General features: G+C 55.4%; 1 protein-coding gene across 1 annotated transcript in view; it reads left to right on the forward strand.

The window, feature by feature from the left end:
- The window catches only part of sspo (SCO-spondin), a 63938-nt gene that overhangs the window by 28060 nt on the left and 11360 nt on the right, over positions 1–24518 (forward strand). Inside the window, exons 33-76 of the mRNA XM_062480381.1 lie at positions 7–136; positions 441–566; positions 709–800; positions 967–1203; positions 1387–1557; positions 1670–1925; positions 2024–2070; positions 2400–2570; positions 2856–2990; positions 3376–3509; positions 3591–3685; positions 3768–3817; positions 5605–5775; positions 6150–6320; positions 6455–6534; positions 6729–6898; positions 7949–7995; positions 8148–8348; positions 8489–8659; positions 9161–9364; positions 9753–9852; positions 10071–10291; positions 10545–10694; positions 12153–12319; positions 13062–13207; positions 13384–13604; positions 13965–14000; positions 14315–14479; positions 14917–15123; positions 15310–15477; positions 15625–15759; positions 15984–16224; positions 16323–16475; positions 17376–17422; positions 17652–17822; positions 17915–18091; positions 19093–19248; positions 19433–19557; positions 20156–20292; positions 22091–22137; positions 22336–22560; positions 22785–23135; positions 23306–23422; positions 24012–24150. Coding sequence (XP_062336365.1) covers positions 7–136; positions 441–566; positions 709–800; positions 967–1203; positions 1387–1557; positions 1670–1925; positions 2024–2070; positions 2400–2570; positions 2856–2990; positions 3376–3509; positions 3591–3685; positions 3768–3817; positions 5605–5775; positions 6150–6320; positions 6455–6534; positions 6729–6898; positions 7949–7995; positions 8148–8348; positions 8489–8659; positions 9161–9364; positions 9753–9852; positions 10071–10291; positions 10545–10694; positions 12153–12319; positions 13062–13207; positions 13384–13604; positions 13965–14000; positions 14315–14479; positions 14917–15123; positions 15310–15477; positions 15625–15759; positions 15984–16224; positions 16323–16475; positions 17376–17422; positions 17652–17822; positions 17915–18091; positions 19093–19248; positions 19433–19557; positions 20156–20292; positions 22091–22137; positions 22336–22560; positions 22785–23135; positions 23306–23422; positions 24012–24150 — 6661 coding nt within the window. The remainder of the gene's footprint in view (positions 1–6; positions 137–440; positions 567–708; positions 801–966; positions 1204–1386; positions 1558–1669; positions 1926–2023; positions 2071–2399; positions 2571–2855; positions 2991–3375; positions 3510–3590; positions 3686–3767; positions 3818–5604; positions 5776–6149; positions 6321–6454; positions 6535–6728; positions 6899–7948; positions 7996–8147; positions 8349–8488; positions 8660–9160; positions 9365–9752; positions 9853–10070; positions 10292–10544; positions 10695–12152; positions 12320–13061; positions 13208–13383; positions 13605–13964; positions 14001–14314; positions 14480–14916; positions 15124–15309; positions 15478–15624; positions 15760–15983; positions 16225–16322; positions 16476–17375; positions 17423–17651; positions 17823–17914; positions 18092–19092; positions 19249–19432; positions 19558–20155; positions 20293–22090; positions 22138–22335; positions 22561–22784; positions 23136–23305; positions 23423–24011; positions 24151–24518) is intronic.

Below are 24518 nucleotides of genomic sequence, written 5' to 3' on the forward strand. Positions count from 1 at the left end.
GTGCAGGCTGTCGCTGTGCGCCTGGTCTGTTCCTGCAGAACGGTCGGTGTGTGAGCTCCAGCCAGTGTCTCTGTCACTGGGGAGGACTCACCCTCAAGCCTGGACACACATTCACCTGGGAGTCCTGCCACACATGGTGAGAACACACACACACACACCTGGGAGACATGCCACACATGGTAAGTACACACACACACACACACACACACACACACACCTGTGAGTCCTGCCACACATGGTGAGAACACACACACACACCTGTGAGTCCTGCCACACATGGTGAGAACACACACACACACACCTGTGAGTCCTGCCACACATGGTGAGAACACACACACACACACCTGTGAGTCCTGCCACACATGGTGAGAACACACACACACACACACATAAACCCTCAGATATACACGTACACACAGCTAACCTTTGTTCCCCTACAGTGTGTGTCAACATGGCCTTGTTACCTGCGACAACTCCAGCTGTGTGGCCTTGTGTGATTGGTCAGCCTGGTCGTCATGGACACCGTGTGACAGCACCTGTGGGGTTGGGATCCAGCAACGCTACAGGTGACCAATTACCTGATGACCTTTAGCCCTCACCAACCCGGCCCCCGGCCTTAACCCTGCTCAGCCCTGTGTGTGTATGTGTGTGTGTGGTGTGTGTGTGTGTGTGTGTGTGTGTGGTGTGTGTGTGTGTGTGTGTGTTCAGGTCTACAGTGAGTCCACCAGGGGGCTCCAGAGTTCAGCCCTGCTCCGGAGACTCAGCAGAGGCCAGGCAGTGCTACACCCCCTGTCCTCCTGGTACACACACACACACACACACCCTGTCCTCCTGGTACACACACACACACACTGTCCTCCTGGTACACACACACACATTACAATTATTATATGTTTAGAAGATCAGATGTAGGCTTAGATTATTGATGCTAGGTTCAGATGAGCAGTGTAACTTGTGTAACGGCAGGCCCCGACCAGGAGGGGGCGCTGTGGGGAGAGTGGACCGTCTGGTCGGACTGCAGTAAGACCTGTTTCAACCACGTGGACCAGGTGGGCCTGAGGCGACGGTTCCGGAGCTGCAACCACACACACTCACACACACTCAACCACACACTCTCACACACACTCAACCACACACTCTTGACATCCGGCTGTGAAGGACACACTGAGGAGCAGGAACCCTGCAACACTGTACACTGTCCAGGTACACACACACACACACTGTCCAGGTACACACACACACACACACTGTCCAGGTACTGTACACACACACACACACACACACACGTACTATACTTACTATGTACACACTCACTCACAAATACACATAGTATCCAACTATACTCTACTTACTGTAACACACTCCCTCCCTCCCTTCTCTCCCTAGTGGCGGGTGGCTGGTCAGACTGGTCCCCCTGGTCCCAGTGCTCGTCAGATTGTGACTCGGGAGTGCAGACCAGGCGGCGCTCCTGCAATACCCCCTCCCCCCAGCAGGGGGGCACAACCTGCCCAGGACCACACATACAGACGCGGGACTGCAACTCCCACCCCTGCTCAGGTACAGGCGCCATGACGCAGTCCTACAGCAGACTAGTGACAGGGGGGATTTGAACCTGGGACCTCTTGATTTGAAGTCATATGCTCTAACCACTACGCTGTGTGTGTCCAAGGCGTGTGTCCCGAGGGCATGGTGTACATGACGGCGCAGCAGTGTGGGGCGCAGGGTGGGGCGTGCCCCCGCGTGTGTCTAGACGTGGCGGCAGGGGAGGTGCAGTGTGCCACACGCTGCTACGACGGCTGCTACTGCGGCCCCGCCCTCTACCTGCTCAACCACACCTGCGTCCCCCGCGCACTCTGCCCCTGCTACCACCGGGGGGCGCTCCACCCCGCCGGCACCACCCTGCCTGGGGACGCCTGCAACAACTGGTACTGGCTGTACTATACTATACTGCAACAACTGCTGTATGACAACATGTTTATAGCAACTTAAACATTGTCTCTGTGTGTGTGTGTGTGTCCAACAGTACCTGTCGTAACGGGGAAATGGAGTGCAGCTCGTCTCCCTGTCCTGGTGAGTGTGTTGCCACAGCAACCAGCTGAATCAGCTGTCAGACTGCTTTGTCTTTCCTCTGTTTACCTCCTGTCTGTCTTACTGTTACTCCTCCTCTCTCCTCTCCCCCATCCTCTCTCTTCCTCCTCTCCTCCTCTCCTCTTCTCCTCCTCTCCTCTCCTCCTCTCCTCTTTCCTCCTCCTCTCCTCCTCTCCTCTCCCCCATCCTCTCTCTTCCTCCTCTCCTCTTCTCCTCCTCTCCTCTCCTCCTCTCCTCCTCTCCTCTCTCCTCTCTCCTCCTCCTCCTCCTCTCCTCCCTCTCCTTTCCTCCTCCTCTCCTCCCTCCCCCAGTGGATTGTGGGTGGAGCAGCTGGACTCGGTGGAGCGCCTGCAGTCGTACGTGTGACGTGGGCGTGAGGAGGAGGTACCGTTCAGGGACCAATCCTCCGCCAGCGTTTGGGGGGCGTGTCTGCAGGGGCGACAGGATTGGCCTGGACACCTGCAGCCTAGAACCATGCCAGGGTGAGAGGAAGTGATGTCATCTTTATGTGGTGAATGGTTGACCAATCAAAAGTTTGTTTTGCTAGATTAGCTTTGAAGTAAATGTGGAACACATTTGTGTGTGTGTCTGGTGTGTGTGTGTGTCTGGTGTGTGTGTGTGTGTGTCTGGTGTGTGTGTGTGTGTGTGTCTGGTGTGTGTGTGTGTGTGTGTCTGGTGTGTGTGTGTGTGTGTGTCTGGTGTGTGTGTGTGTGTGTGTGTCTGGTGTGTGTCTGGTGTGTGTGTGTCTGGTGTGTGTGTGTGAGCAGGTGTGAAGGAACCCTGGGGCCCGTGGTCAGAGTGCTCTGTGTCGTGTGGGGGAGGCTACAGGAACAGGACCAGAGGACCCTTCAGAACACACGGCACCGCTCAGCAGTTCAGCGCCTGCAGCCTGCAGCCCTGCGGTCAGTCCTCACACACACATGTACACACACACACACATGTACACACATGTACACACACACACACGTGTACACACATATACACACACACACATGTGTACACACACACACGTGTACACACATATACACACACACACACATGTACACACACACACACGTGTACACACATATACACACACACACATGTACACACACACACACGTGTACACACATATACACACACACACACACATGTACACACACACTGTATATATATCCTATATATCCATGTTCAACAGAATGACTCTTAAACAAGAATTAGCTGTAGAAAAACTTTCTGGAATGATCTCAGACATACCTGTACAAAATGACCTGTGTGTGTGGTGTATGGTGTGTGTGTGCCCAGCAGCAGGAGGTGTGTGTCCAGGGGGGCAGGAGTGGAAGGTGTGTGTGATTGGGCCGGTCACCTGCTCTGACCTGAGTTTGGACCGCTACAGGAACTGTACCCCAGGGTGCCAGTGTCCCCGAGGGACCCTGCTGCAGGTCTGCCTGCACACACACACACCATACACACACACACACACACCATACACACACACACCTCACACACACTCTTCTCCCCAGGACGGAGTGTGTGTGTGGGAGTCAGAGTGTCGTTGCGATGTGGACGGGGCCCAGTATGAGCCGGGAGACACCGTCACCATGGACTGTAACAACTGGTGAGTGTGTGTAAAAGTGTGTGTGTGTGAGTGTAAGTGTGTGTGTGTGTGTGTTGTGCTGACCTGTGCTGTCCTCCACCAGTACCTGTGACTCGGGGAGGCTGGTGAACTGCACACAGTCCAGCTGTGACGGTGAGAGACCTTCAGCAGGTCAACACAGTGACCTCTTAACAACACAGTCCTCTGGTGTTGACCCCAACCTGACCACCTCCACTCCCCTCCACCTCCCCTCCCCTCCACCTCCACTCCCCTCCCCTCCACCTCCACTCCCCTCCACCTCCACTCCCCTCCACCTCCCCTCCCCTCCCCTCCCCTCCACCTCCACTCCCCTCCACCTCCACTCCCCTCCACCTCCACTCCCCTCCACCTCCCCTCCCCTCCCCTCCCCTCCACCTCCACTCCCCTCCACCTCCACTCCCCTCCACCTCCACTCCCCTCCACCTCCCCTCCCCTCCCCTCCACCTCCACTCCCCTCCACCTCCACTCCCCTCCCCTCCACCTCCACTCCCCTCCCCTCCACCTCCACTCCCCTCCCCTCCACCTCCACTCCCCTCCACCTCCACTCCCCTCCACCTCCACTCCCCTCCACCTCCCCTCCCCTCCACCTCCACTCCCCTCCACCTCCACTCCCCTCCACCTCCACTCCCCTCCACCTCCCCTCCCCTCCACCTCCACTCCCCTCCACCTCCACTCCCCTCCACCTCCACTCCCCTCCACCTCCCCTCCCCTCCCCTCCCCTCCCCTCCCCTCCACCTCCACTCCCCTCCACCTCCACTCCCCTCCACCTCCCCTCCCCTCCACCTCCCCTCCCCTCCACCTCCACTCCCCTCCACCTCCACTCCCCTCCACCTCCACTCCACCTCCACTCCCCTCCACCTCCCCTCCACCTCCACTCCCCTCCCCTCCACCTCCACTCCCCTCCACCTCCCCTCCCCTCCCCTCCACCTCCACTCCCCTCCACCTCCACTCCCCTCCACCTCCACTCCCCTCCCCTCCACCTCCACTCCCCTCCACCTCCACTCCCCTCCACCTCCCCTCCCCTCCACCTCCACTCCCCTCCCCTCCCCTCCACCTCCACTCCCCTCCCCTCCCCTCCACCTCCACTCCCCTCCACCTCCCCTCCCCTCCACCTCCCCTCCCCTCCACCTCCACTCCCCTCCACCTCCACTCCACTCCCCTCCACCTCCACTCCCCTCCACCTCCCCTCCACCTCCCCTCCCCTCCCCTCCCCTCCACCTCCACTCCCCTCCACCTCCCCTCCCCTCCACCTCCACTCCCCTCCACCTCCACTCCACTCCCCTCCACCTCCACTCCCCTCCCCTCCACCTCCACTCCCCTCCACCTCCCCTCCCCTCCCCTCCACCTCCACTCCCCTCCACCTCCACTCCCCTCCACCTCCACTCCCCTCCACCTCCCCTCCCCTCCACCTCCACTCCCCTCCACCTCCACTCCCCTCCACCTCCCCTCCCCTCCACCTCCCCTCCCCTCCACCTCCACTCCCCTCCACCTCCACTCCCCTCCACCTCCACTCCCCTCCACCTCCACTCCACTCCCCTCCACCTCCCCTCCCCTCCACCTCCACTCCCCTCCACCTCCACTCCCCTCCACCTCCACTCCCCTCCACCTCCCCTCCACCTCCCCTCCCCTCCCCTCCACCTCCACTCCCCTCCACCTCCACTCCCCTCCACCTCCCCTCCCCTCCCCTCCACCTCCACTCCCCTCCACCTCCACTCCCCTCCACCTCCACTCCCCTCCACCTCCACTCCCCTCCACTCCCCTCCACCTCCCCTCCCCTCCACCTCCCCTCCACCTCCCCTCCCCTCCACCTCCTTCTCTCCTCCACCTCCCCTCCCCTCCACCTCTTTCTCTCCTCCACCTCCTTCTCTCCTCCACCTCCTTCTCTCCTCCTCCTCTCCCAGTGGATGGTCAGTGGTCGGCGTGGACACCGTGGGGTCAGTGTTCTGTGGCGTGTGGGGCGGGGTTCCAGTCCCGGTACCGGTTCTGCTCCAGCCCACAGCGCTCAGGCAGCGGTCTGTCCTGTCTGGGACCCGACCGGCAGGACCGCGTCTGCATGGAGGCCTCCTGCTCCCGTGAGTCACCCTGGAGGTCTGCTGGTCTGGGCTGTAGGTCTGGGCTGTAGGCCTGGTCTGTAGGTCTGGGCTGTAGGCCTGGTCTGTTGGTCTGGGCTGTAGGCCTGGTCTGTAGGTCTGGTCTTTAGGTCTGGGCTGTAGGTCTGGTCTGTAGGTCTGGGCTGTAGGTCTGGTCTGTAGGTCTGGGCTGTAGGTCTGGTCTGTAGGTCTGGGCTGTAGGTCTGGTCTGTAGGTCTGGGCTGTAGGTCTGGGCTGTAGGTCTGTAACTACCAGTACATGACTGGCAGCTGCTGTCCACCTGCTGACCTCCGCTGATGTCATGCTGTCCTCCGCTGATGTCATGCTGACTTCCGCTGATGTCATGCTGTCCTCAGGTGATGGAGGGTGGGGCTCCTGGAGTAATTGGACGGACTGTACCAAGTCCTGCGGCGGGGGGGTCCAGAGCCGGCGGCGGGAATGTGACAGGCCGGCCCCTGAGGGCCAGGGTGACTACTGTGAGGGGCTGGGGAGCGAGGTCACTTCCTGCAACACTGACCACTGCCCAGGTACGCACACCCCCGGAATCATACTCACCTTAATACAGGTATGGGTGTGTGGTAGCGTTAACCTGGCTATGTACGTTAATTTGTGTGTTTGCATGTGTGTATACGTGTGTGGGTGTGTATGTGTGTGTTTCCAGTGGCCCCCTGCTCTCAGGTCCCTGGAACAGCCTTCAGCAGCTGTGGCCCCTCATGTCCTCGCTCCTGCGACGACCTGGCTGTGAGTGACCATCCCCTCCCCCCCTCCCCCCTGTTCCCCTCCCCCCTCCCCCCCTCACCCCTGTTCCCCTCACCTCCCCCCCCTCATCCACCTTCATTCCCTTCGTCCTCTGCGCCCCTCATCCTCTCCACCACAGTGGAGAGTGTTGAGTATGGGTGTTTATCAGCAGCCAGCGTGGTTTTGTTCCCCTCCAGCACTGCGGGTGGCGCTGTGAGCCGGGCTGCTACTGCACGGGAGGGAAGGTGCTGTCTGCTAACGGGACGTCCTGTCTGGAGAGGGAGGACTGTCCCTGTCTGGACCTCAGCACCGGGCACCGTCTGCACCCAGGAGCCTCAACCCTCGCCCCCGACCGCTGCAACAACTGGTGAGGAACACGCCTGTGTGTGTTTAGAGGTGTGTGTGTGTGTGTGTGTTTAGAGGTGTGTGTGTGTGTGTGTGTTTAGAGGTGTGTGTGTGTGTGTGTTTAGAGGTATGTGTGTGTGTGTGTGTGTTTAGAGGTGTGTGTGTGTGTGTGTTTAGAGGTGTGTGTGTGTGTGTGTTTAGAGGTGTGTGTGTTTAGAGGTGTGTGTGTGTGTGTTTAGAGGTGTGTGTGTGTGTTTAGAGGTGTGTGTGTGTGTGTTTAGAGGTGTGTGTGTGTGTGTTTAGAGGTATGTGTGTGTGTGTGTTTAGAGGTGTGTGTGTGTGTGTTTAGAGGTATGTGTGTGTGTGTTTAGAGGTGTGTGTGTGTGTGTCTGTGCCTGTTTAGATGTTTGCAGAGATGGGAAGTACTGTAATTTTTACAAAAAAGTACAAATATCTGTACTTTATACTTCTTACATTTTAAATCCACTTTAATTTTAAGTCTGTATTTGGTGGCATGATCAATATTATTTATTGTCATTGCGTGCCTTTTTCCCATTTCCTGGCTATCACACACAACAAATCCCTAAGCTAGTAAACTAAGCTAGCTGAAACGTTTTTCCCCTCACACAGTGAGAAGACGGGAGAGGAGGGGAGAGGAGACCAGAGAAGCCTAAAACAGAGTAGATTGAAGCAGAGCAGAGAATAGTAGAGTACAGTAGAGTACAGTAGAGTACAGTAGAGTCCTCATCAAGTACTCATCAGTGATGCAAAAAACTTTAGGAAACATTTTTTTTCAACCTTTAGAAACTTTTTTTTCTAAACCTTTTTCACACACACAGTGAAAAGAGAGGAGAACCAGAAGCCTTAAGCCAAACTTCTTTACTTTAACTTGAGTGAAAAAGTGTGTCAGTACTTCAACTTTTACCTCTTTTTTTTGTATCTGGTATCTGTACTTCTACTTTAGTGAAGGAGGTGTGTACTTTTGCCCTCTCTGGATGTGTGTGTGTGTGTTTATATGTTGGTGTGTCTGTGTGTGTGTAAGAGTCTTTGTTTGACACCGTTTGTCTTCCAGCACCTGTGAGGGAGGAAGACTGAACTGTACCAGAGACCCTTGTCCAGGTGAGGATCAGTCCACCTGAACACAGAGACACCAGGGGAGTTCTCAGTCTAACCTCCCTCTCCCCTCCCTCCCTCCCTCCCTCCCTCTCCCCCTCCCTCCCTCCCTCTCCCCTCCCTCCCTCCCTCCCTCCCTCCATCCCCCTCCTCCTCAGTGGAGGGTGGGTGGTGTGAGTGGTCAGAGTGGACCCCCTGCTCTAAGCCGTGTGGAGCAGAGTGGGTGTCTCGCTACCGGAGCTGTGACTGTCCCCGACCCCGGGGGGGGGGCGCCCCCTGCCTGGGGGAACAGGAGCTACACCACGGCCTGGGCACCCAGATCCAGAGACAGCCCTGCCCCCTGCTCACCTTCTGTCCAGGTGTGGGGAGGGGGTGGGGCTAGGGGAGGGGGGTGTAAGTGTGACACCTTCACTCTAGTATAAGACTGTCCTTCATGACTCACACTCCACCCCTCCATTCTCTCTCCTCCTCCTCCATCCCCCTCCCCCCCCTCCTCCAGTCCATGGTTCATGGAGTCCCTGGTCGTCCTGGTCGGAGTGTGAGGGGTGTGCCGGGGTGTCGGTGCGGAGCAGGAGGTGCAGCAGCCCCCCCGCCAGGTTCGGGGGCCGGCCCTGCCTCGGGGAGAGCCGGCAGAGCCGCGGCTGCCATGACAACTCCACCGTCTGCCCAGGTCAGCTTATTATGGGCTGTGGTGTCTTCAAATACCGTGCCTGTGTGTGTCATACTCTCATGTAGGCAATACTGGTACGAATCTGTCTCTCCTCCTCTCTTCCTCCTCCTCCCCTCCTCTCCTCCTCCTCCTCCTCTCTTTCTCCCTCCTCCTCCCCTCCTCTCCTCCTCCTCTCCTCCGCCTCCCTCCTCCCCTCCTCCTCCTCTCTCTTCCTCCCTCCTCCTCTCCTCCTCCTCCTCTCTTCCTCCCTCCTCCTCCCCTCCTCCCCTCCTCCTCCTCTCTCTTCCTCCCTCCTCCTGTCCTCCTCCCTCCTCCCCTCCTCCTCCTCTCTCTTCCTCCCTCCTCCTGTCCTCCTCCTGTCCTCCTCCTGTCCTCCTCCTGTCCTCCTCCTCTCCTCCTCCTCCCTCCTCCCCTCCTCCTCCTCTCTCTTCCTCCCTCCTCCTCTCCTCCTCCTCCTCCTCTCTTCCTCCTGCTCTCTCCTCCTCTCCTCCTCCCCTCCAGACTGTGGAGGAGGTCAGGGGGAGTGGGCTTGTGGGAAGCCTTGTCCTCGATCCTGCTCTGATCTCCACGGCGACGTGGTGTGTGTGGAGTCCCCGGGGTGCGTCCCGACCTGTGGTTGCCCTGGAAACACTGTGCTTCAGGACGGCCGGTGTGTGGAGAGGGAGGAGTGTCGCTGTAAATACCACAACCACACAGCCAGCACAGGTGAGACCACACAGCCAGCACAGGTGAGACCACACAGCCAGCACAGGTGAGACCACACAGCCAGCACAGGTGAGACCACACAGTCAGCACAGGTGAGACCACAGAGCCAGCACAGGTGAGACCACACAGTCAGCACAGGTGAGACCACAGAGCCAGCACAGGTGAGACCACACAGTCAGCACAGGTGAGACCACAGAGGAGATGGTGCTTTTGCTGTTGTTGCCCCCAAACTCTGGAAGTTACCTCTCCATGCTAAACTGGCCTACACACTGTCTTCAAACATCTTTATTCTCTGGCTTGTAACTCAGTATGAGAGTTGAATTTCTGCATCTTTTGGTTAAACTGGTCTTCATGTTCATATGATGATTCTTCTTCTGTGGTGCTCCAGGTGTGCTGGACTCCAGCAACACTTCCTGGGCGTGGCCGGGGGAGCCAGACTGGCTGTACGTTGACCCGGGAGACACGATCAGCAGCCGCTGTCAAAACTGGTAAAACAACCTGAAGATCATGGGAGGGCGGGGCCGCAGGTGGGAGGGCGGGGCCGCAGGTGGGAGGGCGGGGCCGCAGGTGGGAGGGCGGGGCCGCAGGTGGGAGGGCGGGGCTGGGGTTGTTAGAGGCAGGTTACCAGGTCTCGGCTCCCAAACATCAAACATCTCCAGTCCTGAGACATTCCTGCTGGATGACAGTTCGTGTCTTTCACCCTCAGTTCTTGTGAGGCCGGCGTATTACTGTGTCAATCAGTGCCCGGTTGCCACGTCGACGGGGGATGGAGCCAATGGGGAGCCTGGTCGCAGTGCTCTACTTCCTGTGGGGGCGGGGCCACATTCAGAGTCCGACAGTGTGATAATCCTGCTCCTCAGGGTGGGGGGCGGGGCTGCGTGGGCGTGGCCGAGCAACAGAGAGAATGCAACACCCACACCTGCACAGGTAAATGGTTTCCTCATGCTAACCACACCCATCTCGGTTGCTGGGTGACCTTAATCAATTACACCCTTGGAAGACTTATCATAGCTGTTGGAGTGATGTGATGACTTTGCAATGTAGCTGGTAAACACAGACTGTTCCTTGACTCTCACCACATAAATACTGTTAGAACTACACACTTCTGATCCTGTGATGTGTTGCGGGTTGTGATGTTATTTGTGGTGCTGGTTGTGATGTGTTGGTGGGTGTGTTGCAGACGCGGGGCCCTGGCAGCCCTGGTCTCTGTGGTCCGTGTGCTCTGTGAGCTGTGGAGGAGGGGAGCAGTCTCGGAACCGCCTCTGCTACGCTCCACCCTGTTCCGGGGTCACCAGGCAGAGCAAGACCTGCAACACACACGTCTGCCTCGGTCAGAACCCTTCTCTCTCTCCTCCTCCCTCTCCTCTCCTCTCTCTCCTCCTCCCTCTCCTCCTCTCTCTTCTCCTCTCTCTCCGCCTCTCTCTTCTCTCCTCCTCTCTCTCCTCTCTCTTCTCCTCTCTCTACTCCTCCCTCTCCTCCTCTCTTCTCTACTCTCTCTCCTCTCTTCTCTCTCTCCTCTCTTCTCTCTCTCCTCTCTCCTCCTCCCTCTCCTCTCTCTCTCCTCTCCTCCTCCCTCTCCTCCTCTCTTCTCTCTCTCCTCTCTTCTCTCTCTCCTCTCTTCTCTCTCTCCTTTCTTCTCTCTCTCCTCTCTCTCTCCTCTCTCTCCTCTCTTCTCTCTCTCCTCTCTCCTCTCTTCTCTCTCTCCTCTCTTCTCTCCTCCTCTCTCTCTCCTCTTCTCTCTCTCCTCTCTCCTCTCCTCTCTTCTCTCTCTCCTCCTCTCTCTCTCCTCTCTCCTCTCTTCTCTCTCTCCCCTCTCCTCCTCTCTCCTCTCCTCTCTCTCTCCTCTCCTCTCTCCTCTCCTCTCTTCTCTCTCTCCTCCTCTCTCTCTCCTCTCTCCTCTCCTCTCTTCTCTCTCTCCTCTCTTCTCTCTCCTCCTCTCTTCTCTCTCTCCTCCTCTCTCCTCTTCTCTCTCTCCTCTCTCTTCTCTCTCTCCTCCTCTCTCTCTCTCTCCTCTCTCCTCTCCTCTCTTCTCTCTCTCCTCTCTTCTCTCTCCTCTCCCTCTCCTCCTCTCTTCTCTCTCTCCTCTCTTCTCTCCTCCTCTCTCTCTCCTCTTCTCTCTCTCCTCTCTCCTCTCCTCTCTTCTCTCTCTCCTCCTCTCTCTCTCCTCTCTCTCCTTTCTCCTCTCCCTCTCCTCCTCTCTCCTCTCTCCTCTCCTCTCTTCTCTCTCTCCTCTCTCCTCTCTTCTCTCTCTCCTCTCTTCTCTCTCTCTCTCTCTCTCTCTCACTCCCTCTCTTCTCCCTCTCTCTCTCTTCTCTCTCTCCCGTTTCTCTCTATCTTGCTTTCTCTCTGTCTGCCTCTTTGCCTGTTTCTGTCTCTCTCTCTCCTTTCTCATTCTCTGTCTTTCTCTCTCTCTCTGTCTGTCTCTTTTCGTTCTCTGTTTCTCCACAGTTATTTTGGGCTTGGCGTGTCGTTAGTGATGACAAATGCTGGATCTTTAAATGAATCTGTCTCCACCTCAGCATCCATCACAGTAACCTAGAGACCAGGAAGTGTCCTGGAGTCAGAACGGCTCAAATAGCACCAGCAGCAGGATATCTGAGGCAGAACGCACATCTGACTCTTTAAATACATTTTGATTTGATTTGATCATTGCTGAAGAGTCAGATGTGCATTCTGGGCTATACTTTTTACAAGCATAAACCCTCAAGGAAGACAATGGTCTGTGTGTGTGTGTGTGTGTGTGTGTGTGTGTGTGTGGGTGTGTGTGTGTGCGTGTGTGTGTGTGTAGAGGTGGGGTGTCCGCCAGGCCGTCTGTACAGGGAGTGTGAGCGAGGAGAGGGGTGTCCGTTCAGCTGTGCCCAGGTGAGCAGGAGAGAGGGATGCTACTCTGACGGCTGTGAAGAGGGCTGCCACTGCCCCCCCCGCACCTTCCAGCACCACGGAGCCTGCCTACAGGTCAGCCCTGCCTCACTCTGACTCCACACTCTGACTCCACACTCTGACTCCACACTCTGACTCCTCACTCTGACTCCACACTCTGACTCCTCACTCTGACTCCACACTCTGACTCCTCACTCTGACTCCTCACTCTGACTCCACACTCTGACTCCTCACTCTGACTCCTCACTCTGACTCCACACTCTGACTCCTCACTCTGACTCCTCACTCTGACTCCTCACTCTGACTCCTCACTCTGACTCCACACTCTGACTCCACACTCTGACTCCTCACTCTGACTCCTCACTCTGACTCCTCACTCTGACTTCACACTCTGACTCCACACTCTGACTCCTCACTCTGACTCCTCACTCTGACTCCTCACTCTGACTCCTCACTCTGACTCCTCACTCTGACTCCTCACTCTGACTCCTCACTCTGACTCCTCCTAACACATTGATAAAGAGACTGTCGTCCTCTATTCAGCAGAGCGAAAGCCACCTATTCCATGTTGATCAGGGGCTGCCGTGTTGTGTGGTCCTGTGTGTGTAGGAGTGTCCATGTTGATCAGGGGCTGCCGTGTTGTGTGGTCCTGTGTGTGTAGGAGTGTCCATGTTGATCAGGGGCTGCCGTGTTGTGTGGTCCTGTGTGTGTAGGAGTGTCCATGTTGATCAGGGGCTGCCGTGTTGTGTGGTCCTGTGTGTGTAGGAGTGTCCATGTTGATCAGGGGCTGCCGTGTTGTGTGGTCCTGTGTGTGTAGGAGTGTCCCTGTCTGGTGGAGCAGGACCTGCTGGCAGACCTGCGGAGCGTGGCGTCCACCCCAGGGTCGACTCTTGACCTCTACAACATCACCGAGGGGGCGGAGCTCCGGCCTGGAGACACGCTGGTGCACGACTGCAGCTCCTGGTGAGACTCCTCTCTCCTCACTTAGAGCGTACTGACACGCCCTGACCCCCTCTCCTCTCTCCTCATTTAGGGCGTACTGACACGCCCTGACCCCCTCTCCTCTCGCCTCACTTAGAGCGTACTGACACGCCCTGACCCCCTCTCCTCTCTCCCTCCTCCCCCCCTCCTCCCCCAAGCTCGTGTCAGCAGGGCAGGTGGAACTGCAGCCTGCAGGCGTGTCCCGTGGACGGGGGCGAGTCCCCCTGGGGCCCCTGGGGCCCCTGCTCCCTGTCCTGTGGGGGCTTGGGGCTGAAGAGCCGTGCCCGCTCCTGCAGCCAGCCCCCCCCAGCCCATGGGGGCCGGCCGTGCCCGGGGCCCCTCCAGGAGACGGCCTACTGCCAGGCTCCAGACTGCCCAGGTACCTTCCACTCCCAGGGCCCTGCCCAGAGATGTGGCAGCACCCAGCCAGGAGGGTTACCATGGGTTACCACGGGTGACCATGGGTTACCATGGGGTTGTGGCTCACTGCAGTACAGCTGTGATATCTGTAATGTAATACATTGGATGTATTACAAACAAACTGCATGCTTATGTGTTTATATATTTATTATTATTATTATTTATTATTGTATATCTGAAATAGATTTTGATTTATCTCTTTAGATGTGTTTTACATCTGTAATATGTGTTTATATCTGTTAAATTAATGTTTAAATATCCCCTATGTATGTTTGTATCTGTTGATAGTGTAATGCATGTGTGATGTATCTGTTTCCAGTGATAGTTGCTCCCACAGAAGAGCCCATCATTCCAGGTATGTTCCAGTCTAAACACTCTATGAAAGAGATTTGACATCTTAATGAGCCCTCCCTGCTTGCATAGATGTAAAAAAGCACCCTTTCTCTCCCCCTCTCTCTCCCCTCTCTCTCTTCCTCTCTCTCCCCCTCTTTCTCCCCTCCCTCTCTCTCTTCCTCTCTCTTTCCCTCTCTCCCCACCTCTCTCTCTCTCCCCCTCTTTCTCCCCTCTCTCTCTTCCTCTCTCCCCACCTGTCTCTCCCCCTCTCCCCCTCTCTCTCTCCCCCTCTCCCTCTCTCCCCCTCTGTCTCCCCCTCTCTTTCTCCCCGTCCAGATGAGGACGCTGGTTTCTCTCCGTGGTCGGCGTGGAGCTCATGTTCTCGTTCCTGCAGCGACGCCATCTCCCCGGCCCTCAAGTCCCGCCAGCGACGCTGTGAGACGCCTCCCTGCTCAGGGGGCACTCACCAGGAGAGAGCCTGCAACCTGCCCCAGTGTCCTGGTAACTATTACTACCAGGAGAGGCCTGCAACCTGCCCCAGTGTCCTGGTAACTATTACTACCAGGAGAGGCCTGCAACCTGCCCCAGTGTCCTGGTAACTATTACTACCAGGAGAGGCCTGCAACCTGCCCCAGTGTCCTGGTAACTATTACTACCAGGAGAGGCCTGCAACCTGCCCCAGTGTCCTGGTAACTATTACTACCAGGAGAGGCCTGCAACCTGCCCCAGTAGGCTGGAGGAGTAATTTGATCCCAGGAAAACTATTACGAACTTCAAAATATAATATAATATTAAAATGTAATGAACCTTCATGCTCCTGAACACACCAGACTCTTTCATCCAAAGCAACATATATCAGGGGGGGATTTGAACCTGAGAAGCTCTCAACCGACAGCCAGGCGCTCTACTTGCTGATCCCCCTCTCTGTGCCCCCCCAGGCGAGGTGTGTGAGGGTGGGGACTGCGTCAGCAGGAACTGCTCCTGGACTGAGTGGGCGGACTGGACGGCGTGCTCGCGCTCCTGCGGGGTGGGCCAGCAGCAGAGGATCCGCACCTTCCTGCAGCCCGGGGCCCAGGGGGCCTGGTGCCACGACATCCTGGGAGGCAACGTGGAGCTGCGCTTCTGCAACATCCGAGCCTGCCAGGGTGGGTCCCTGTTGGAGCTGTCTGGCTGGGCTACAGGAGCTAGTCCATGATCTCTCTGTCTTTAACTGTGTGTGTGTTTAACTGTGTGTTTAACTGTGTGTGTGTGTGTGTTTAACTGTGTGTGTGTGTTTAACTGTGTGTGTGTGTGTGTGTGTTTAACTGTGTGTGTGTGTGTGTGTGCTGCAGTGGACGGGGGCTGGTCCCGCTGGAGCTCCTGGTCCCGATGTGACCGGCGCTGCGGGGGCGGGCGCTCCGTCAGGACGCGCTCCTGCTCCAGCCCCCCACCTAAGAACGCCGGCCGCAGGTGTGAGGGGGAGAAGAACCAGGTGAAGCCTTGCAACACCAGGCCCTGTGGTAAGAACCTCTATCATGGGGGAGGGGGGATTTGAACCCTTAGGACCACTGGATTCGCAGGCAAATGCTGAACATCCGAGCTGTACCCAAACCTCTCTCTCCAACTCTCTCTCTTCCGGCCCTCTCCTGCCCCCCCCCCCCCCCCAGATGAGTCGGGCTGCCCCCCAGGGCAGGAGTTTGTGGCGTGTGCCAACGCCTGTCCTCAGCGCTGCTCTGACCTGCAGCAGGGGCTCCAGTGTCAGGGGAACACAGACTGTCAGACAGGCTGCCGCTGCCCCAAAGGTGCACCTCACCTTCCTTACCTCACCTCATCTCACCTTCCCTACCTCACCTTCCCTACCTCACCTTCCCTACCTCACGTTCCCTACCTCACCTCATCTCACCTTACACACCTCACATTTCCTTACCTCACTTTAGTCCACAGTACCATGGATTACCATCGACACATTATCGTCAATACTGTTTACATATTGATTGGTTTTCCTGTGATGACGTGTGTGCCCCAGGCCAGCTGCAGCAGGGGGGGGTGTGTGTGAAGGTATGGCAGTGTGACTGTGTGGACTCCCTGGGGCACAGCTGGGCGGCAGGCAGCCAACACCAGCTGGACTGCAACAACTGCAGCTGCGCTGACGGACAGCTCTCCTGCACCAATCACAGCTGCCTGGAGGCCAGCTGCACCTGGAGCCCCTGGTCCAGTTGGGCGTCCTGCAGCGTCTCGTGTGGGCGGGGCCAGAGGACACGCTTTCGGTGAGCGAGGAGGAGGAGAGAAGGGATGACGATGGATGAGGGAATGGAGGAGGTCTCTGATGTGTGTGTCTGTGTGTGTGTGCGTGCGTGTGTCTTAGATCATTGATTCCAGAGACCGGGGAGGCAGACTGCAATTTCGAGGAAGTGGAACACAAACCATGTGACCCGGGGACCTGCCCCCCGCTGTGTGTCCATGGCGACCGGGAGCTGAGCGTGGGGGACACCTGGCTGCAGGGGGAGTGTGAGCAGTGGTGAGGAGCCACGCTACGTTTGCACCTCACACATCTAGCATGCTGCCTGGTCCTCACACATTTAGCATGCTGCCTGGTCCTCACACATCTAGCATGCTGCCTGGTCCTCACACATCTAGCATGCTGCCTGGTCCTCACACATCTAGCATGCTGCCTGGTCCTCACACATCTAGCATGCTGTCTGGTCCTCACACATCTAGCATGCTGCCTGGTCCTCACACATCTAGCATGCTGCCTGGTCCTCACACATCTAGCATGCTGCCTGGTCCTCACACATCTAGCATGCTGCCTGGTCCTCACACATCTAGCATGCTGCCTGGTCCTCACACATCTAGCATGCTGCCTGGTCCTCACACATCTAGCATGCTGTCTGGTCCTCACACATCTAGCATGCTGCCTGGTCCTCACACATCTAGCATGCTGCCTGGTCCTCACACATCTAGCATGCTGCCTGGTCCTCACACATCTAGCATGCTGTCTGGTCCTCACACATCTAGCATGCTGCCTGGTCCTCACACATCTAGCATGCTGCCTGGTCCTCACACATCTAGCATGCTGCCTGGTCCTCACACATCTAGCATGCTGCCTGGTCCTCACACATCTAGCATGCTGCCTGGTCCTCACACATCTAGCATGCTGCCTGGTCCTCACACATCTAGCATGCTGCCTGGTCCTCACACATCTAGCATGCTGTCTGGTCCTCACACATCTAGCATGCTGTCTGGTCCTCACACATCTAGCATGCTGTCTGGTCCTCACACGTACAGACAGAGCATGTGGGAAGTACAGAAGAAGGTCAAAGATCAGAAGCGCGACCCGGGTTTGAATCCTCCCCTGGCCCTTTGCTGCATGTCTTCCCTTTCTGTATTTATGAAATTGTTTTGTGGTTTTGCCGTCTAGCACGTGTACGCCAGAGGGAGACTACTGTCAGGATTTCGACTGCAGGGGTGAGTGTTTCTGCATGGATGTGCTGTTTCTGCATGGATGTGCTGTTTCTGCATGGGTGTGCTGTTTCTGCATGGATGTGCTGTTTCTGCATGGATGTGCTGTTTCTGCATGGGTGTGCTGTTTCTGCATGGATGTGCTGTTTCTGCATGGATGTGCCGTTTCTGCATGGATGTGCTGAGTGTTTGGTATGACCCCGTCTCACCTGCACTTCCTGTGTTCCGGGAGCAGTGGATGGTGATTGGACGCCCTGGTCCGTGTGGTCTGACTGCTCCGTGACGTGCGGGCGTGGATCCCAGGTCAGGACCCGCGCCTGCATCAACCCACCTCCTCGCAACAACGGCAGCACCTGCAGCGGCCCGGAGCGAGAGGCCCAGGACTGCCTCGCACCCCCCTGCCTCGGTACGGGTGGTACAGTCCCAACCTGAGGCTGACAGAACCGCACTGTCTAACCCTAACCACACTAAGTCCCTGTCCTCACTTCCTGTGTCCAGACGACCTTTGCCCCTGGTCGCGGTGGTCGGCATGCTCGCGTAGCTGTGGGGCGGGGCTAATACTGCGGAGGAGGAAGTGTGTGTGCGAGGCGGGAGGAGAGATGGCCTGTCCTGCTGACATAGAGGCAGAGAGGAACAGAGAGGAGACACAGCTGTGTTACACACAACCCTGTCCTGGTGAGACCTGATAACACTGCTCTACTGTGCTCTGCTCTGCTCTACTGTGCTCTGCTCTGCTCTGCTCTACTGTGCTCTGCTCTACTGTGCTCTGCTCTGCTCTACTGTGCTCTGCTCTGCTCTACTGTGCTCTGCTCTACTGTGCTCTGCTCTGCTCTACTGTGCTCTGCTCTGCTCTACTGTGCTCTGCTCTGCTCTATTGTACTCTGCTCTACTGTGCTCTGCTCTGCTCTACTGTACTCTGCTCTGCTCTACTGTGCTCTGCTCTGCTCTACTGTGCTCTGCTCTGCTCTACTGTGCTCTGCTCTACTGTGCTCTGCTCTGCTCTACTGTGCTCTGCTCTACTGTACTCTGCTCTGCTCTACTGTGCTCTGCTCTGCTCTACTCTGCTCTGCTCTACTGTACTCTGCTCTACTGTGCTCTGCTCTACTGTACTCTGCTCTGCTCTACTGTGCTCTGCTCTGCTCTACTGTGCTCTGCTCTGCTCTGCTCTACTGTACTCTGCTCTGCTCTGCTCTGCTCTACTCTACTCTGCTCTATTCTACTCTACTATGCTCTACTCTGCTCTGCTCTGCTCTATTCTATTCTACTCTACTCTACTCTACTCTGCTCTGCTCTGCTCTATTCTGCTCTACTCTGCTCTATTCTACTCTGCTCTACTCTACTCTGCTCTATTCTACTCTACTCTGCTCTGCTCTACTCTACTCTGCTCTATTCTACTCTACTCTACTCTAGTCTGCTCTGCTTTACTCCGCTCTATTCTACTCTGCTCTACTCTACTCTGCTCTATTCTATTCTACTCTACTCTACTCTGCTCTACTCTGCTCTGCTCTGCTCTGCTCTACTCTGCTCTGCTCTATTCTGCTCTACTCTCTTTTGTTTTAGTAGGTTCTCAGTTCTCAGTTGATTTCCTGTACACTGCTCTGCTCTAACGGACACAACTTTCTGTTCCTGTGTGTTTGTGTGCATTTGTGTGTGTGTGTGTATGTGTGTGAGAGCAGGCTGTCCCATGTCAGGGTGGAGTGTGTGGTCGACGTGCTCCTGTGTGTCTCAGAGGCAGCATCGACATCGTGCTCCTCTCTCACTGGCCACCAGGGGGCAGCAGTGCACACACCTGGACACCCAGAGCAGAGAGTGCTCTCTGGACACCTGCCACGGTCAGTGTACTACGTGTGTGTGTACATGTGTGTGTGTGTGCATATGTTTGTGTGTGTACATGTGTGTGTGCATGTGTGTGTGTGTGTGTGTGTACATATGTGTGTTCGAGTTAATTTACCTTTAATTCTCTTCCCTTCCGTGTGTGTTGTCATCACCACCATTGTCTCTGTCCTTCTCCTCCAGAATGTGAGCCTCCGTTCCAGTACTCTGCCTGCGGCGCCCCCTGTGAGCAGCAGTGTGACCTGCAGGGCCAGACACAGAGCTGTGCTGGAGGAAGCCAGTGCACACCTGGATGTTACTGCCCCCAGGTCAGACCTGCTGTGTTACTGCCCCCAGGTCAGACCTGCTGTGTTACTGCCCCCAGGTCAGACCTGCTGTGTTACTGCCCCCAGGTCAGACCTGCTGTGTTACTGCCCCCAGGTCAGACCTGCTGTGTTACTGCCCCCAGGTCAGACCTGCTGTGTTACTGCCCCCAGGTCAGACCTGCTGTGTTACTGCCCCCAGGTCAGACCTGCTGTGTTACTGCCCCCAGGTCAGACCTGCTGTGCTGCTGGGGAGAGCTAGCTCTCTGGGATGTTGTCGTGTGTGTGTGTGTGTTTTTGTATCCGTGTTTGTATATATGTATGAGTGTGTGTATATCTGTGTGTGTGTGTTTATATCTGTGTGTGTGTGTTTATATCTGTGTGTGTGTGTGTGTGTGTGTATCTGTGTGTGTGTGTTTATATCTGTGTGTGTGTGTATCTGTGTGTGTGTGTTTATATCTGTGTGTGTGTGTATCTGTGTGTGTGTGTTTATATCTGTGTGTGTGTGTGTATCTGTGTGTGTGTGTGTTTATATCTGTGTGTGTGTGTTTATATCTGTGTGTGTGTGTGTGTGTGTGTGTGTATCTGTGTGTGTGTTCCTCAGGGCCTGCTCCAGCAGAACAGGTCGTGTGTTCCTCCAGAGCAGTGTGGGTGTGTGTACCTGCAGCACCCTGCCTCCGGGCCCCCCCTCCCCACCACCCTGCCCCTCGGGGAGGAAGTCACTCTGGGCTGCAGCACCTGGTGAGAACCACACACACACACACAGAACCACACACACACAGAACCACACACACACAGAACCACACACACACAGAAACACACACACACAGAACCACACACACACAGAACCACACACACACAGAACCACACACACACAGAACCACACACACACACAGAAACACACACACACACAGAACCACAAACACACAGAAACACACACACACACAGAAACACACACACACACAGAACCACAAACACACAGAAACACACACACACACACACACAGAACCACAAACACACAGAAACACACACACACACAGAACCACAAACACACAGAAACACACACACACACACAGAACCACAAACACACAGAAACACACACACACACACAGAACCACACACACACAGAAACACACACACACACACAGAACCACAAACACACAGAACCACACACACACACACAGAACCACACACACACAGAACCACACACACACAGAACCACACACACACAGAAACACACACACACACAGAACCACAAACACACAGAAACACACACACACACAGAACCACACACACACAGAAACACACACACACACAGAACCACAAACACACAGAAACACACACACACACAGAACCACACACACACAGAAACACACACACACACAGAACCACAAACACACAGAAACACACACACACACACAGAACCACAAACACACAGAAACACACACACACACAGAACCACAAACACACAGAACCACACACACACACACAGAACCACACACACACAGAAACACACACACACACACACAGAACCACACACACACAGAAACACACACACACACAGAACCACAAACACACAGAACCACACACACACAGAAACACACACACACAGAACCACAAACACACAGAAACACACACACACACAGAACCACAAACACACAGAACCACACACACACACACACAGAACCACAAACACACAGAAACACACACACACACAGAACCACAAACACACAGAAACACACACACACACACAGAACCACAAACACACAGAAACACACACACACACACAGAACCACACACACACAGAAACACACACACAGAACCACAAACACACAGAACCACACACACACACACACAGAACCACACACACACAGAAACACACACACACACACACAGAACCACACACACACAGAAACACACACACACACAGAACCACAAACACACAGAACCACACACACACAGAAACACACACACACAGAACCACAAACACACAGAAACACACACACACACACAGAACCACAAACACACAGAAACACACACACACACACACAGAACCACAAACACACAGAACCACACACACACACACAGAACCACAAACACACAGAACCACACACACACACACAGAACCACAAACACACAGAAACACACACACACACAGAACCACACACGCAGAACCTCATACACACATTGGATTGACCCTGTTGTCTGGGTCAGACAGTTGTGGGTTTGAGTGTTAATAATAATAGCAATGCATTTGTGACTGGCTCTGGTGTTTTGGTCTTCAAGTTGTGCTTTCCGCAACACTAATTTCCTCATGTGGAGAGAAAGCAGGAAAAAAGTGGGAAAAACAAACACAAAACAAAACGTTTTTGTGTCCCAGCGCGATTTAAAGATTGCCGACTCAAGGGCTCCTGTCTCATTTCATTTATAGCACTCTCTTCCTTGTCGAGGCAATCTCACGGCTCTACGGGGTTTAAAATAAGCTATCAGGTACAAACTGCAGTGAATAGGTGAATAAATCTCCTGTTCTCCTCTTCAGCCTGTGCCACAAGGGGAGGCTGCAGTGTGACTCCAGGGAGTGTGAAGGTGAGATCAGCTCAGACTGTTTAAGATTCTCTCTGCTTCGTCTTGAATTCCATCAGTGTTCCTCTTCTTTCTTAAACGTTGCTTTTGCACTTGCCTGTTCTGGTTCTCTCTGTCTCTCTTCTCTCTCTCCCCTATCCCTCTTCTACCCTCCCTCTCTCTCCTCTTCTCCCTCCCTCGCTCTCCCCCCTCCCTCCCCAGTCATCCTGAGTGAGTGGTCAGAGTGGACCCCCTGCTCCCCGTGTGTGTTGCGCCCCCTCCCCCCAGCAGAGAGCGCCTCCCTGGTGTCCCTCCAGAGGCGCTACCGGGCCTGTCTGGACCTGGACTCCGGGATGCCCCTGTCTGTGATGGGGCGGGGGGCAGAGGGGCAGTGCCCAGGAGAGCTGGAGGAGGAGAGGGTCTGCCCTCAGCCCAACGCTTGCACAGGTAACATCGCCTACTCATTCAGATTAAATCCCAAGTGGTGTACAGGGAGGTGTGGGTGAGTTCAAGTCTGGATCTCTCCACCTGGCCATTTAGCAGATGCTTTCATCCATGGAGGAGTATCGCACATCTCTGCACAGCTCTGCAGAAGAACAAGGATCGGAAGTATGTAGTTCTGATGGTATTTTTGTGGACAGAGTCAAGGAACTGTGTGTGTTCCCCTGCAGACCAGTGCCAGTGGAGTGTGTGGAGCGTGTGGAGTGTGTGTCAGGAGCCATGCAGCGGGGGGGTCAGGCACCGCCACAGGCAACCCCAGCCTCCAGGGCTCCAGCCTCCAGGGCTCCAGCCTCCAGGGCTCCAGCCTCCAGGGCTCCAGCCTCCAGGGCTCCAGCCTCCAGGGCTCCAGCCTCCAGGGCTCCAGCCTCCAGGGCTCCAGCCTCCAGGGCTCCAGCCTCCAGGGCTCCAGCCTCCAGGGCTCCAGCCTCCAGGGCTCCAGCCTCCAGGGCTCCAGCCTCCAGGGCCTCACTGCGGGAGCCAGCAGACACAGACACAGAGCTGCAACACAGGGCTCTGTCCAGGTACCTAATCCAACTACTCCTGCTGGGAATGCTGAGTGTTCAGTTGAATGTTTAATTTTGAGCAATATGCCTCCGCAAGGGCTCATGGGTAAGCAGTCAATGATAAGAAGCACTTTCTGTACGCGGCCTCCCTGGAGACAGTTGATTGACATGTCTCTGCCGTCAACTAGGTGAGCGTTGTGAGGACAGGGGGCGGACCTTCCAGGAGAGCTGTGCCAATCAGTGTCCTCGTAGCTGTGCCGACCTATGGGAGCATGTGCAGTGTCTGCAGGGGGTGTGTCACTCAGGTGAGGAGTGCTCTCTGATTGGTTCCCTGACTGAATGCTGTATTCTGCCTGTACTGACTTCGACTAAGAAAGGTTTTGAAAGTTCGGAAAAAAAAAATAATAAAAAAAAAGTAAAAAAAAAATCTAAAGAAACTTTCGAAAGGTTGAAAAAAAGCTTTCTAAGCAAGTTTGGAAAAAACACTTTTTTGTGTCGTGTTTGTGTGGAAAAAATATTTTCCGAAAACAGTTTTGAAAGGTTGAGAATGTTTTTTTCCCTAAAAAAGTTCACAAAAAGTTTTGAAAGGTTGCATTTTTATGGGGACATGAAAAGTGTAGTCAGCACTTCAACTTTTACCACAGTCTTTTTAAACATGAGTATGTACTTCTACTTGAGAGAGAGATGTGTGTACTTTTGCCATCTCTGCCAAGTGGGTTTTCACATACGTAGAATGTGCTTTGGTCGGATGGTGCTTCACAATAGACATATAGTGGAAACAGTCAACGATGATAACAAACAGGAACTGAAAACAAAAAACATGTACTCCCTTCTTTCCTCTTCTCTCTCCCGACCTCTCCCCTCTCCATCTCTACTCCACCCCCCCACCCCCAGGCTGCAGGTGTCCAGATGGGAGCCTGCTGCAGGATGGCTTCTGTGTTCCTGCGTCTCAGTGTCGCTGTGGCGTCCCAGCAGGCAACGGCACGCTGGAGATCCCCCCCGGAGAGACTGTCACCCAGGACTGTAACACCTGGTGAGACACCTGGAAATACCTGGAGCTGGGAAACAGCTGGATAGCTAGGAGATAGGAAACAGCTGGAGAGATAGGAGACAGCTGGATAGCTAGAAGATAGGAGCTAGGAGACAGTGAAGTGTTGCCAGGTGCAGTATTCTCCTAGTAAGCAGCAGGCCTCACCCCGACCCCAACCCCCTCTCTCTCTCTCCCTTTCTCCCCTTCCCTCCTTCCCTCTCTCTCTCTCTCTCTCTCTCTCTCTCTCTCTCTCCCTCCTTCCCTCTCTCTCTCTCTCTCTCTCTCTCTCTCTCTCTCTCTCTCTCTCTCTCTCTCTCTCTCTCTCTCTCTCTCTCTCTCTCTCTCTCTCTCTCTCTCTCTCTCTCTCTCTC

This window comes from Osmerus eperlanus, chromosome 15 (genome assembly GCF_963692335.1).
Source record: "Osmerus eperlanus chromosome 15, fOsmEpe2.1, whole genome shotgun sequence".
Taxonomy (NCBI): Eukaryota; Metazoa; Chordata; class Actinopteri; order Osmeriformes; family Osmeridae; genus Osmerus; species Osmerus eperlanus.